This window comes from Orbicella franksi, chromosome 6 (assembly GCF_964199315.1).
Source record: "Orbicella franksi chromosome 6, jaOrbFran1.1, whole genome shotgun sequence".
Lineage (NCBI taxonomy): Eukaryota > Metazoa > Cnidaria > Anthozoa > Scleractinia > Merulinidae > Orbicella > Orbicella franksi.
In genome coordinates this window covers 2,703,521-2,718,435 of record NC_138150.1, presented here as the reverse complement: position 1 = coordinate 2,718,435, position 14,915 = coordinate 2,703,521, and the positions used below count along the sequence as shown (strand labels likewise).

General features: G+C 37.5%; 2 protein-coding genes across 2 annotated transcripts; one reads left to right on the top strand and one right to left on the bottom strand.

Annotated features, from left to right (window-relative positions):
- The first annotated feature begins 90 nt into the window (after nucleotides 1-90).
- Nucleotides 91-1,632, top strand: LOC145489825 (testis-expressed protein 52-like). Its single transcript, XM_081468881.1, has one exon. It carries the CDS (start codon nucleotides 91-93, stop codon nucleotides 790-792), a length of 702 nt encoding a protein of 233 aa, XP_081325007.1. The 3' UTR covers nucleotides 793-1,632.
- LOC145489814 (DNA repair protein Ku70-like) lies at nucleotides 1,599-14,093 on the bottom strand. Its single transcript, XM_081468871.1, has 23 exons — nucleotides 13,581-14,093; nucleotides 13,362-13,473; nucleotides 12,707-12,808; nucleotides 11,906-11,980; nucleotides 11,707-11,754; nucleotides 10,847-10,901; nucleotides 10,207-10,303; nucleotides 9,228-9,306; nucleotides 9,001-9,024; nucleotides 7,811-7,894; nucleotides 7,601-7,677; nucleotides 6,809-6,892; nucleotides 6,225-6,321; nucleotides 5,741-5,803; nucleotides 5,511-5,562; nucleotides 5,215-5,303; nucleotides 4,792-4,920; nucleotides 4,388-4,499; nucleotides 3,917-4,000; nucleotides 3,391-3,468; nucleotides 2,950-3,062; nucleotides 2,377-2,466; nucleotides 1,599-1,937 (listed from the first exon to the last, which is right to left on the bottom strand). The coding sequence occupies exons 2-23, from the start codon at nucleotides 13,437-13,439 to the stop codon at nucleotides 1,824-1,826; spliced, it is 1,824 nt and encodes a 607-aa protein (XP_081324997.1). The 5' UTR covers nucleotides 13,440-13,473; nucleotides 13,581-14,093; the 3' UTR covers nucleotides 1,599-1,823.
- Nucleotides 14,094-14,915: the final 822 nt, after the last annotated feature.

Genomic DNA, 14,915 nt, shown 5'->3' with positions numbered 1-14,915 from the left:
TCCATTTTTCCCGCGAAGGTAACTTCGCGCGTAATGACATGCAATCTCCATAGCAACAGTTGAGTTCAATCCTTGTCGAAGTTCACCGTAATGGCGTTTTCTCCTCGATCTAAAACCACGTTCGGGCTTCCCTTGAGGAGAGAATCTCCTTCAGAACTAACATATGACCTAAACAGTTTCGTTCGGCAAGCACCATACGACGAACGAGACAAACCACCGAATACAGCTCAACAAAGACTCTGGTTGGATGTAACACATCTCGATACTTCACAGCTAGAGCAAATCGACAACAAGTACAACAGCAACATGTGGAAAAATTTCAAATTTGTCCGTCCGAAACATAGCGCTAGCTTTGGAACGCGAAATTCACTGCCATCTTCTGTAGGCATGATTGCGGATATTTACCCATTAAGTGTGCCAAAACCCTCGCGAATCGGCAAAGACACTTACCACAAATTCTTGCACGAGATTAAATTACCACAACCCAAACAGAAAATTATCGGATGGCAACAACAGGGAAGGCAAGAATTACAATCAAGATCACTGAAAGTTCAAAGCGAATGTCGAGCTCCGCCAACAGACTGGGAAGGGAACATTTTACCTCCTTCAAACTTCAAACGGTACCCAAGACCCGAGAGCATTCTACCTCCAGATGACTATTTACAGCTTTATCCGTCGTATAGTTCACCTTCTCCAAAGAAGGTACACTCGGTAGCGTCAAGTTCACTTTACTCTCGGCAAGGAACACCGTGGCATTATGGGTTACGCGTAAGGAGACCGCATGTCGAGTAAAAGATGTGTGGCTGGTGTTTGGATACAGTCTGAGTGGGGCTTTCTCTGTAACACATCACCTGAGGGCAATGATGATGATGACGACGACAATGACGATGAACTGATGTTGATGGTTGATGGGATGACGATGGTTATGGAAATATTTGCTATGTCAATAATCAGAGTACTATTGAGTCAATGGATCAAGTGTACTAAAAGCATCAGCAGTCAAATGTCAATCGACACCCTTGATCGATACCCTTGATCAACACTCGATTGACCCTCAATCGACACTCGCTCGCTCGATACTCCATTGACACTTCGAATGACACTCAATCGACACTTTATCGACATCTTGGTCGAGTCTACTGATATTTGCAGACATCACAGCGAGTGTCGATCAAAACTTTTGAGTTGGTCGTCACTTGAGCGTCTATCAACCTACTGTCAATTGAGTGTCAATCAAGATGTTGATTGAGTGTCGGGCTAAAATGGGAGGCCAGGCTGGCCATAGATCAGTTCTAGAAAGGTCTTGTTGGGTAATGACCAAAGATTTCTCAGAATATTCTGACGTCAGTCAGAATTAACACTTTGCTTCAGAATTGTTCAAAAATTTTAAGAGTGCCTGAAGTTTATTTCCAAAGCAATGATCATTTGTTTGAAATAATTATGTTATTAGCCCTGGAAATAACTTTTACTAAGATATTTGAAGATAACATGCAGTGGTTTTACCGGTATTGATGTGCCATAATTGGCATTATTAGGCATTATTATTAATAATTTATTATGCAAAATGTTTACAAACATTCATATTACAACAAATTATGTTTAGAATTTTTTTCCCTTTTATTGATTTTTTTATAAACTGCATACCTCATGAGTGAATATATCTGTTCTACATCATTTTACCAAAAAAATGTGTACAAACTGTTTTTTAAAACTATTTTACATTTTTGACTAGACAATAATAATAAGTACAATAAATGACTCCTGCACAGGGATATAACCATTCATTTCAATTGTTCATAAAGGTGCCAAAAAGTATAATCGCATCAAACTCCAAAGTGTTCTTTGATAGCTTCCACCAGATCAGCCTTTTTAGTACCACATTTAATGCCTGCCTGTTTTACGAACTCTTTTAACACTGGCACAGTGAGCTTGGTAAGCTGCAAAATAGAAAACATCCTCCATGTCAATTTTGACAATTCCTAACTTATGTCTTGAGAGTCAATCTTACTAGGTACACAAAGAATGAGAATGTACAATCTATTTTCAATATGAATCAGTCGTCATGCATTGAATTTCAAAACAACCAGAAGTCTTGCATCATCCCCTCCCCCCTTTCCCTACTGCCTTGTTGACTAACATATTTTCCTCATACAAATCCCAAGAACACTCGTCAACTGTTGTTACCTGTCATTTCCTACTGCTTTTCTCAACAGTAAGTCACGTTCCAAGGTCACTGCTTTTGGAGGAGCGTCATTAGGTTCAGTTACACCAGTGAAATTGTTATAATCTCTTCTTTTGGAGTGTTGCAACTTTTGAAGCTTTTTTATTTGAGTACAAGCACAAAATAAAACTTGGTGTTTGATTCATGTCACTCACTCTGCCTTTCTGTGCCTCCTCTCTCATGTCAATTTCAACGTCATCTCCTGATTTGCTTCTTTTTGCTGCAGCCCCTGATGCATCTCCTGCCTGAAAGAGACAAAAAAAATTCCAAATTTATACATTCAGTAACAATGGTAAATGGTTGATCAAAAACTATGGGTGTTGCAAAATTTTCGTCAAATTTCACAAGTCTCGCAGTCTTGTTTTTTTAGGGGTTATGAGCATCTTGTAAACTCAATGTTTTCACAAAGCTGTCTCAAAGTCTCTATTTTGTTGCAAGGTTAAGTTAGTCTCAAAGTACCTATTTGTTTGTTATAAGTGATGTCTGAACGTCTTAGAGCCTGAACATCTCAAGCTCACATTAACACACTTTGACATGTCGGTCTTGCAATTGAAGAAGTCAAAATGTCTCAGACTCCCAAAGAGAAAGGCTAATCTTGCCTTCTCACAAGGTCTCACATTTACCATTCATCACCCCTGACAGTAATCAAATGTAGCAGTTTTTCTTTCAATGAGCATGGCATTTTTAACCAAACACTGCATACAAAAAAGAAATCAAACAGTGTCTACCTTTCTCTTAGGTGCAGGTTTGCCAGCTGGATTATAATCATCAGGAAAAACCAGGTCCTTGAATGCCTTTATGGCATCTCCAGCTTTACGATCAATTGCTTCCACATTGGGTTCTACAGAAAAAATTAACATCAAAAATATCGTTAGAGCACCTTCATGCTGAAAACGAAAGCATGAGTCTAAATGAGAATCTAAGAACTTGAGAATCAAATTGACAGATATAGGTGAAAATTAGCCTGAAATTTAGTTCTGGGCTGGACTTTTTTTTGAATTTAATACATGCATCCCAAACTGAAGATCATGAGTTATGAGGGGAAACATGTCCACTCCAGTCTTACATCATGAAAGATATACCACCTGAAACAACACATCACTGAAAGTATTGACAGTAATGGATAAAATTATTTTAATTTGAGAGCAAAACAATTCTCTTGTTTTTACCAGTCAGATCAACAACCTCTTCTGGTTCATCTCTGTCTAAAGCCAGAGCCTCAAGGTTCTTGTAATGTTTCTGTAAAGCTGTCCAGGAGGAAAAATGCAATTTTCATTAATGACTCGTAAAACAAGGTAAGTATAGTCAAGAAAATACAGCGTTAAGTGTAGACTTATAAATTTAGTATTGGCCCCACTGGGCCAGTCACTTATCTGGTAAATTGTCCTCAGTTTTCAGTACTACACAGGTCTGTAACATTTTAAAGTTTTGCAAATTTGCTATATGTTGTGAAATACTACCTACATAATTGTCATGTTATTTCATTTTTTCTCACACTTCCTGCAACCTTGGGAATCCCATCTACTTATGCCTCTCATAGAGTTCCTACTCCCTTTACTCCCAGGTCCTCCCCCCCCCCCCCCCTCTGCCCTTGTCCCCCTCCACGCTATGAGTATGACCTAAAGGTGGTAAACTGTTTTAGATTCAATATTTTAAATTTGCTGTCACTACTCTTGACAAAGTGTGAAATCTTACAAGGATTCTCAAACTGTGAACTATCAAATCCTATTGTGAGTTGCTTGATAACATCTTTGGCTTTATTGACCTGATCTGTTGTGGCTGAAAATAAAGAACAGATGAACAGAAAAAAATTGTAATTAATGTCTATAAAATATAACAAAAAGTTACGGTGAATAGGCTATTGGTGGTAAAATTATCAAAATTCTATTTAAATTTGATATAAATTATAGAAAATTTCTAGAATGAATGGAACTTCTTGAAAAGATTTTCCTTATAATTTGAGAACAAAAGGTAATGTGCATTCCATTTACTTCCATTTCCCATGTGACAAATTGTGTCTGTCCATAGACATGGTTAACGAGCAAGGTTCCAGTTTTTAATCTCAGAAAATACTGGTAAAGGGAACAAATACTTTTAGTAAACCACCAAGAATTTCCAATCAAAATCTTTGTTAACAATGTAATAAATTTTTGTTAATAAGGCTACCTTTAGGTGTTTCTTCATATTTCAGTTTTCTAAAGTCATCTGCAAATGGAAGAAATACCAGATGGAAACCAGGAGGGGTGGCTTGATTGTTGTGTTCATCTAGTTCTTCTTTCTGTAAGACAAGTGTCAGAGGTGAGTTTTTCATAAATAATTAAGTTACCAAGGCTTCTCAGCAGTACAAAGTATGATAATCCTTTTACAAACCACATGATGCGTTTTAAGTTCATATCTTACATTAAATAGCAAAACATGTTTCAGATAAAACATCATCCATCGTGACTTGTACAAGAATAGTTTAACAATGATAAAGTTTTTCATGCCATGCAAACCATGCTGCAAGAAAGGTAATGAAAGTTTACATATTATATGCTGATGAGGATTGTAGGCATTTGAGGACATGCTACCTGTGGAAGGAGTGCCACAAATCTCGGTGGAGTATTGATCCTTGGAATGTATCGGCATATTGGTACCACCTCTCTGTCAAGACTTTGGCTTAGAAGCGCAGAGAATAATGTTGTACTTCCTGAAACACTCTGTGGGGAAACAACAGTGAGTGATCTTCAACCCCAAATTATTGTAAAATATTATCATTTATTGAGTGCAGGGGTTTTGAAGAACATTAATATTTACATGAAGGAAATAGTCAACCTGCTTCTCCTGATTGTTGTGTTATATTCTACTGGTTGGGAGAAACACTTGGCTACTCATCATGTTCTCTATGCAATTCTTTTGTGTTCTTTTGTGTCTTCAACATTTGCCCAAGTTTTTATAAATCAACAATTTGGATTTGGGAGTGCTTTCTATTTCATTAATAATGTTATAAATACCTTTTCACTGGGATAGAGAAACTGCGCAGGTCTGATATGAAAATAGTTCTTCACAGATGATCTGGGCTTAAATCCCATTAAAAGAAGACCTGCAAGTATTAAATGAGAATAATTTGACATAACTAGCTTCAAACCTACTATATATCACTGCACATACGTCTCAACTTGCAGAGATTTTGAAACTTCTGGACACACTTGTATCTTCAAAACTATTAAATTTAGAATCTTAATTTTTATGTGTTTAGACCTATAAAATGTTGAGGTAAAGATATGCAATCCTCTGCGATGATCTTTACCTGGATCACCAAAGTTTTTCATCTCAGCAACCTCTTCTTTTTCAAAGATAACCTGAAACCAAAGCCAATAATATGTATTAATTAAATAATAATCCAAGCACAAAAAGTTTATTACTAACTAACAAACTTTAGAACATCATGAATGTATAGCTGGAAACAAAAATAATTAAATATAATTTATTATTTAGTTATAAGGAATTTCATAATTAATGATGTCTTTAGTTTAATACCTTTTCCCCTCCAAACATTTGGTAATACTTAATATCAGTCGGCAACAACTCTCGACCGGTATCCTACAAAAGAACAGACTTAACTACAAAACAGTTGGGTCAAACACTGTTATTAAACACTATGATCTTTTAAATCAGCTCATCTTTATTACCAAAACTAAATAAAATATACCATTAATATATAAATTAATGTCAATAAATGTGCCAACAGTTGGATTGATGCAAAACTGACTGGTCCTTGCAAGGAATAAACAAACAAAATAACAGATGTCCATGTTTTTTTTCTTCCCACATGAATAGTCAGGCACACAAGCTAGCCACTTAATAAATATATTAATTATAATTTTAGTGTGGTGGTGACCGTTTGCTTGAAGAATACTTCAAGAAACGAAAATCAGTGAAAAACTTCGGTATAATAAAAATAGTAAATCCCAGTTTCTTATGAATTCAAATATGGGCACTGTAAGCTGAAATGAAGGCTCACCACACAAATATACTTGGTGTGAGTTTTAACTTCTTCATTTGTTCGACTATCCAGGTTAATATAACCAGATTTTGTTGCAGATCTGCAAAGATGATACCTGTATGTACAGACAAAATGAAAAGACATTTAAAGTTTGAAGGCATGATATGGCCTTTCATATATTCACTTGAAAATGAAGAGGTTGTTAATTAACAAAAATTGTCTTTGAGTATCTGAGTGCTCCTTGCCTCAAGTGGTCATTAAGTTTTCAAAGATTATTGAGCTCTAGTTCTTTCAGAAAATACTCTGAACCTGACAGTTTCTAGAAGAAAGAGAACTAGCTAAGCTATTTACAGGCATTTTGCATAGCATTTCAGAGTAATACCATGAAAAGAAGAGCATAACAAAGACAAACAGTCAGAACACTGGCTCATAAAAATTACTAACTAGCAAAAACAGGTCTCTGTTTATCTTCCCTTCAATACCTGCCAAAAGATTACACAAGGAAGCCCTGTCTTGCAGGCTAAGCTCATCATAGTTTGCAGAAATAAATAAGTGAACATAGTTTTATGCTCATGTGTACACAAACAAAGTGTTAAACTCACACAGAAACCCCAAGCTCAACTCCATCTGCCAACATAAATGGAAGAGTTGTCATTGCCCGTTTCTTGTACTCCTTTTTTTGCACCCTAAGAAAAGAAGAAGATGTAAAGTCATCATCAAGTCATTGCATGCCAGTAGGCACATAAGGCCAAGAAGATGTACAGTGCTGTGACAATAAATTATTTTTTTTCTATTGGCCATTTGGAGACATTACTTCTTCAAGGAAACTTTGATATGAATTTGCAATAATCCCACTTCCTTGAATCAAAAATTATCTCTGCCCATGTTAAAAGTAGTTCAGTAGAAAGACATTACAGTGTACACATAATCAAGACAGCTAATTGCATTAATCAATAAAAACAAAACTAACAGTCTTACATCACATTATTACAATCCATACCCAACCTCAAGAAGAAGCAATTGCAAATATCAAGGGAGGAGGGGTGTCCAAAAAGCCAAAATTTTAGGAAAGTGGAATTTCCAAAGCAGGGCTCGAAAAAAACTTGAATTCCAACTTGCCCTTGGGACAAGTATCTCTCAAAGATTGCTTGCCCATGGCAAGTTTGCCCTTTTAATGATTTAGTTGGCGGATGACTTGTTTGGTCTCTTGCCCATTGGGCAAGTGAGAATGTAAAGTTACTTGCCCAGAAGGAAAATCTACTTGTCCGGGACAATGGGAAGGCACTTTTCTCGAGCTGTGCAAAGGGATTATTTTTCAGGGGGAAAGGTGGGCCGGGAGGATTAACCAATTTTGTATCTTTTCTGGAACAGCACAATGCAACTTTTATTGTTACCTGGTAAGAAGTTCTTCAAACTTCTCAGCAGGATCTGGCAATAACCCTCCTTCATCATCATCCATGTGGATTATATCCTAAGACAATCGACAGATGTCAGTGCCTTCAATTCAAGATTTTATTGTGTCATGAAAATGAGACAGCTGTATTGTTAAACATAGACTGATATTGATCATCATTCTCTTACTCCAACAGACATTGATGACCTACTCGATAAAAGAGACTTGAATCAAAATGGCGACCTGGAGGTTGAATATGCATCAGCTCTATTGCAATACCAATTTCACTCAAATCCTAAAGAACAATTCAAAAATTATTAAAAACACAGGTAATTTTTATAGCTTTTTGTTACATCAATGTTACATGAATTACAGTTGCAGCAACTTTAAGGTCCAGAAGCTTGGCCAGGCATTCTCTTGATATTGTGTTCCTTGACATTCTTTCAGTTAACCTCTCTAGATCACTGAATGGTACTGGTGAATATCACTTTTTGGCAGCCTTTAAGAGTCAAACCTACGATACAGATTTCACTCAACAAAATCTAGTGGAGTAGCAAATTCACTGCAATCACTTACAAATAAATGCTGTTATGAGCAACATTTTACTGGAGTGAAACACCTACCCTGATGTTAACCATGGAGGTAGGTCCAGAAATAGGTGACATTTGAGACGCAGTATACAGGATTGATTGTGTAGGTTAAAATGCATTTGATAATATCATATATACAGTGAAAATTCAAATGTACAACCATCAAACATTTGCAACTGAGGATGACATAGGAATGGCAAAACATGTTTTGTAAAATCAAAAATGTTGTTTCCTTTTTAAAAATTGCTGTTTCTCTGTTGTTTTTACGACCAGTTGATAATAAATACCTCTTACTAACCGAGTTTGAGGGCTGTACTGTAAGTTACGGACCAAGTTTTTTCCCCATCAATTTATGGCCCAAGTGCCAAGTGCACGGGCCATAAATCGAAGGGGAAAAACAAGGATCTGTAACTTTCAGTATGGACCAAGAAAACGAGGTTAGTAAGATATTTATCATATCTCTACTGTGTGTCTGACGGGTTTAGGAACGATTTCTATTCACGCAGAACAGCTTCAAATTTCTGACGCACCTTGAAAGCGAGTCCATTTGAAATCGTTGTTAAGTGACTCTTATATTGTTAGCAGGTTTTAATACACATTTTCAGAAGTTACAGCAAACTTTTAAACTTTTACTTGCTAAAAAAGTTAAGAACACTTGGCGATAAATCATGAAACATTTTGGCAACAAAAACAGCTTTAAATTTTAGCGGGCCATACAGTAGAATACGGCCCGCTAAATTGACCAATCACAGCGTGCATACTAATTGAGAGATATAATAATTATCAAAAAAAAATTAATTATAGTGCTCACTGTTGATTTTGTCTTGGCTTGTCTCTGAAAAGAAAAAAATATATAGAAAAACCAGTTGTTATTTGGCTTAGAAAATGAAGCTACTTACTATCACTTCACATAGGTTACATATTCTTATTTGACTACTTTGAATGGTGAATCTCACCTTTTGTCGCATAACAGTTTGACCAAAGTCATTGGAAATAATTAAAGAGTTCCAAAGTTAACATACACTTTTGGAATCTTACTTGAAGGGCAGGATCACCAGCGTGGGGATTGTCGTTATTGGTAAACAACATGATGCGCTTGTGTCCAATCTTCTGCAAACTGAGAAGTAATAAAGAAATATAAATTACTCAATGACATTTAGTACTTTGACCGACTGAGTCATCATCACTGCTCTTTGTGCCAGTGGGCGCATGAGGCCTTAACATTCTGTTTCCACTGTGCCCTATCCCTGGCTACCACTCTCATGGTGTTCCAGTCATTCCACCCTGCCTGTCGTCTCTCTTCCTCTACTGTCCTCCTCCAATTAAACTTTTTTTACTTCTCTGTCTAGTGAAGTGGTGTGTTAATTTTATCCACAATTAAAGGGAGCATGGCCGAGTGGTCAGTGCATCAGACTTGCAATCCAGGGGTCCCAGGTTCAAGTCCCACTCTGACTGCTACCTGGATTTGTTTCACAGTAGCCCCAAGTTCAAATCCTTGGCCACACTTGTGAATAGCCAACTAGTTTGCCTCTGGCCAATTGGGATTCTTAACAATGTTGTGTTCAATTTGAATTATTTGTCTCAGTTGTTTGCTCTGCCCCACTAGCCTTTGTGCTATAAACACTGGCGAGGGTAAATCAAGGTCTATTTTTTTATTTATGTAATTAGCTAAACAGCCCTTGCCTCCCTGACTGCAGTCAGCTGCGAAGGTTATATGCATCATGATATTTGTGAAAGGTACAAACTAAACAACTTTGTTCTTACCTTCAGATCAAATTGAAAAGGAGAATCAAAAAAGCAGCTTATCAATTTAATACTGACATTTAAGGGCCAGATCGGTTAAGACTGAGAAAGACTGGAGTTAAGAGTGAAAAAGAATTGAAAATTTAGGCTAAGTCTTTCATGGTGCACAATCCATAAAGTAAAATCAATAAGTACTACACATTACAATGCTTGCCTCAAGCAGCACTCAGTCTATATTAAAGTTAACATACACAAAAAACAACTTTCCATTTACCTTTTGGAAAACATGTTAGAACATGTCCAGAGGACATCATTTAAGGAAAACCCACTGTTGTGACCAAACTTGTTTTCAAAATCATTGCAACTATCATCTGAAATATAAATCCACAATATTGTTATAAGGACATTCATCAGCAATGAATCTGTAAATTCTTTTCACAGCATGGCCTTGACACGTCACATCCTAACATTTGCTGCATCAGCAACTTGTAGTAAATTGGTCACTGTGGTGCTCCTGAATTAAATTATCCAATATATTATTCTGTTTTTCAGTCATCATCAGTTATTGGATCATGTATACTAAAGGCATCTGCAGTCAAGTGTCAATCAATAGCCTTGATTGACACTCTGTCGACAACTCGGTTGACACTCAATCAACACTCCATCAACATTTTGGTTGACAGTCAGTTGACAGTCAACTAATTTTCGATCAATACATACGAGTCCATCAACACTCGGCAGACTATCGACTGACTGTTGATCAAGTGTCAATTGAGAGTCGCCCCGAGTATTGATCGAGATGTCAAACAAGTACCCATCTAGATGTTGATCGAGGGTATCAATCGACACTTGACCGCTAATGCCTTTGGTACAACTTTTATTTAGTCCAAAAATATAGAATATCTAGAACTAACCTTCAAGAAATTTTTCAAGATCAAGTATACGTTGGGCATCTGGAAAATCTAACTCCTATAAAGTAACACAAAGCAACAAAACTTAATATTACCAAAACCTTTCAGTTATGAAATGTGTGGATCTGTTCGCATTTATATCAAGTTTGTGTCCAGGAGCAAATGCTAGTCCATATGAGACAGCATGGCCAGGTGCTTAGAGCACAGGACTGGAAATACAGAGGTCACTGGTTGAAGCCAATTTCACATCATGTTGTTCTCTGTACTCCCAAGTATCAGACAGACAGACAGACAGACAACCCTTATTTAAGCATGACAAAAATTAAAGCTCAGTAGCTTATGGGGTCATGCATAATAAATTAAATCATTAATTTATATGTGCATAATTAAATTAAATTATCACACCTCAGCTATGCTTGTAAATAGTCAGCTGGTTTGAGATTTTCAACCTTAATATGTTTATTAACAAAATTCATTCAATAGGTGTTTAAGTGTGCAAAGAAAGTCCTGTCTGTTAGTCCAGGGCTAATGGATTCTGTGGGTCAGTAGAGTTTCCTGGGACAAATTTTGAGGAAATTCAAATTACAGAAGTACTATAAGAGATGACCTTTTAGGGGGGCTAGTGAGAATTATGATTTTTGGGCTAATGGTGAGAGCTTGTGTGGATGGGGAAAGTTTGTTTTTTGTGAACATCATTTTTTCATTGCATAATTTGTGTTGGGTTGCATTGCGTTGCAATGCATTGCAGTGCATTGCATGCATTGATGCTATGGAAACTGTCATTAACTGACAGCTGCATGTGCCATAATGTCTGTTTCTCTTTTAATCACAAGTTGAAACAAAGTAAAAGTTCAAATAAATACCTGATATAAATAAACTTGCTTGAAATCACTTGGATTCTTGCTCTTATCCTAGAAATATTAATCAGATAAGTCATAATAAAGTGAATGACTCACTTCTAGGATTGTATCTGATGTCTTTTTTTCTTAGAATTTTTCAAAACAGTTTGATTTGATTTATTTTTCTTTGTTTCAGAATGTTTTGTACATTACTTATACTTACAGTTCCAAAGAACACAATCCCAATCAAATCTCTGTCACTGCTTATGATCTTGTTTTTCAGCACACTCACAGCACACTAGTTAATGGTAAACGAAGACACAAAAAGACAACTTTTAGAAATAATCTAAATTTACAGCACTCATTGAGGTTTTAGGATAGACCAGGGGCAAACATTATGTTTGTTTTCTTCGCCACATGCGAGGCAAAAACCACTCTGTAGCTCTGGATGTTGTCCTGGGAGTGGGCGAATGCCCAGCCCCAAGGAGTAATAAAATTTCAAATGCCCCACTCCTGGGATTGACACAAGTAAATGCCTTGCTATTACCTAGTAAGAGGCAGGGGGGAGGGGGGAGAAGCAAATATGGATCAAATGAATGTGTGGATTTTAAAGCTGCCTGAGATGATCAGCATCATAAAGATCTTGTATTATATGTTTGTTAGAGAAAGCTAGAGAAGGATCATACATCTTTAATTCTTTAATGACATACATTTCTTTACTTGAAGATTTCTTAACAAGATTAAAGTACATTGCACACTTTGAACAAAACAGTAAACCAAATTAATGCAACAACAATGTGGTATTGTCAGGGAAATTCTCACACATTATGCACATGTAAAGAAAACCACATGCACAAAATTATATAAATGCAGCTGAATGATACTCTGGAGCATTTGGCTCACTTAGTTGTCCCCACCCTGTGGAATTTACAATTTTTAAAAACAACCTGGGGCCTGGAAGTGGGATCAGACACTACTTGAATTGACAGATGCATGCACATAAACAGGTGATCAAAGAACAAACCTTTATGCATAGCTGAAAAGGGATTTCACCTCGGACCTGTTGAAACATCTCTCTTGAACAGTCAATTACTAAAATAAGGCTGTCCTTGTTGTCCCATCGTGTCTGCCAAAACAAATATAGGAAACAAAATTAACCGGAGATAACGATAAATCAGTGGCGGATCTCGGGGAGGGACCCGGGGGGGCTGGGCCTCTCCTTTTTTCGGGTAAAAAAAAGAAATCGCAGAAGGAACTAAAGCTGCTGGGGCAAGCAAAACCCCCCACCCCTCCTTAGCTCAAGGTCTGGATACGCCACTGTAATTAACTATGGAGGTGATATTTACTGCAAAATGAGCTTATACATGAGTGCATAAGCATGAGTGGGGGGTGAGTGGGTTACTAAGAAACATCACTTAAAATTACTTTAAATTAATATTACAAGCAAAGCACTGGTAGATGGACACCTTGTAAGGCAAATCGTGCTACATGGGAGGGAGCCGCATGGGAGGGAGCCGATCTCAATCTGTGGTTAAATTATAAAAATACACTTCCCTGGGTTGTACCCCTCCGACTCTCCCTTAGGCCCCTTAGCACCCAATTCCAACATATTCCAGGGCATGCATAGAGAAGCTCGTGAATTAAATTGATTCTATGTTGATGAAATCGTGTTTACTAACTTTCTGATCTGGATCGATGGCATCTTCATCTTCCTCGCCAAACAATCCCGCAGTGCTCGCCCAAGACCAGTCCGCCATGACTGAAATTCGCTGACTGCAGCAAATTGCCGATCTTGCGAAAAATAGTGACGAAAAACAGGGAAAGTGGTTACTTCATATAAGCAAACTGGGATTATCTACAACATCAAAAGAGTTTTAATTCAGCTACAATATGCCAACCTTTACTTGGACCGAACAAGACCTATCGTCCCTCAGTTCCCGCGTTCCCTTCTATTTCCAGTCCACGCTCATTATTTCTGGTAACCTGTTGTGTATGCTACACAAGGCGTCCAAAAGCTCCCATCTTCGTTTGCGCGTGTGCCATTACCGTGTGCCATTAAATATTTTCGCTTGCGCTTGATTGGTCTGGACGCGTCACGTGACTAAATGTGTCCCGGCTAGGACTGGGGAATATCCTACTGATAATCCCCGGTTTTCAAAGGTCAAGGAAAACTGTGAGCTTTGAGGAACAGATAATGTCCAAGGACAAATATCCGACGATGTTTTCTCGCCAAGTGGAGGCTATCGTTTATTAAGAAAGAAGTTAACTAATTAGATTTCCTTATTCAGTTCTCATCGCATGCTCCTGGTTTTCAGCCGTTGGCCTTTCAATCACCGGTAGCCAAAAAACAGGGACGAAATAATAAGCAGTACATGTAGTTGATCTGAGCTAGGACTTATCCTATGCATACAAATCAACTACTGTTGTTACAAAAAATTGCGTCAATAAAGAACAAGAAAAAATAAGGCGTCGTCCTGGAGAGTGAGTGTTTTGGAGCAAAAATAAAGCTTATGGGCAAAAAGGTTTCCCAGTTGTATGTACGCGATGTAAGGCTCAAGGCGGCACATATTTTGATGTTTCGAACATTAATCAGATTAATGCCCCATCAGAATATGTAACATAACCAGAATCATTCAATTCCTTGCAATCTTAAACGTTTGTCTCCTAAAATATCCTCACCACGCCCCAGGAATAACTTTCCGGCTATATAAACAGGAATCGATCAGACACTGCATGAGTTTGTTCAGTGTTGGCATAGGAGCTTTCGGGCAATTGAACTTCAGACATCTTTCTCTCGGGACTGTGGGACAAATAATTTCTCGCCTGCAACTAGCAGAACGGGAAAAATTGTTAAAAATGCTCATTCGTCCGGGCTTCACAAGGTGCAGGTCTGATGAAGCTCGGCGTTAGAGTTGCCCCTTCAAAGCTGACGTTTGTACAGACGTGAACAGCAATTGAAGCACGTTGCGTGAGAGTTAAAATTGTAATAAAAATTGTCGAGTTTTGAAATACCTGTCGCCGAACCCACCTATCGCAAATTGTAATGCAGACACTCTGTCGTAACTTGTAATAATATGAGCAGACGCATTGTCTTTGTTTTTAAAAAGCCATAATAGCTTATAAAAATTAGCATTATCATCATTTTCTGGCTATTGTTCGGTTCAACTTTTGTAATCGTTCTCACAATTCAACCATCGTATCCGAGGAGGAGCTGTTACAGTTTACAACCACAA

Bases quoted from the DNA above. Each gene is read 5' to 3' on its own strand.
- LOC145489825 (XM_081468881.1), top strand. From the start codon at position 91: ATGGCGTTTTCTCCTCGATCTAAAACCACGTTCGGGCTTCCCTTGAGG.
- LOC145489814 (XM_081468871.1), bottom strand. From the start codon at position 13,439: ATGGCGGACTGGTCTTGGGCGAGCACTGCGGGATTGTTTGGCGAGGAA. The intron at 9,025-9,227 runs GTAAGATTCCAA...TTTTCTTTTCAG, and splicing joins CTGGTGATCCTGCCCTTCAA to AGACAAGCCAAGACAAAATC. The intron at 3,063-3,390 runs GTAAAAACAAGA...TTTTTTCTGTAG, and splicing joins AGAGGTTGTTGATCTGACTG to AACCCAATGTGGAAGCAATT.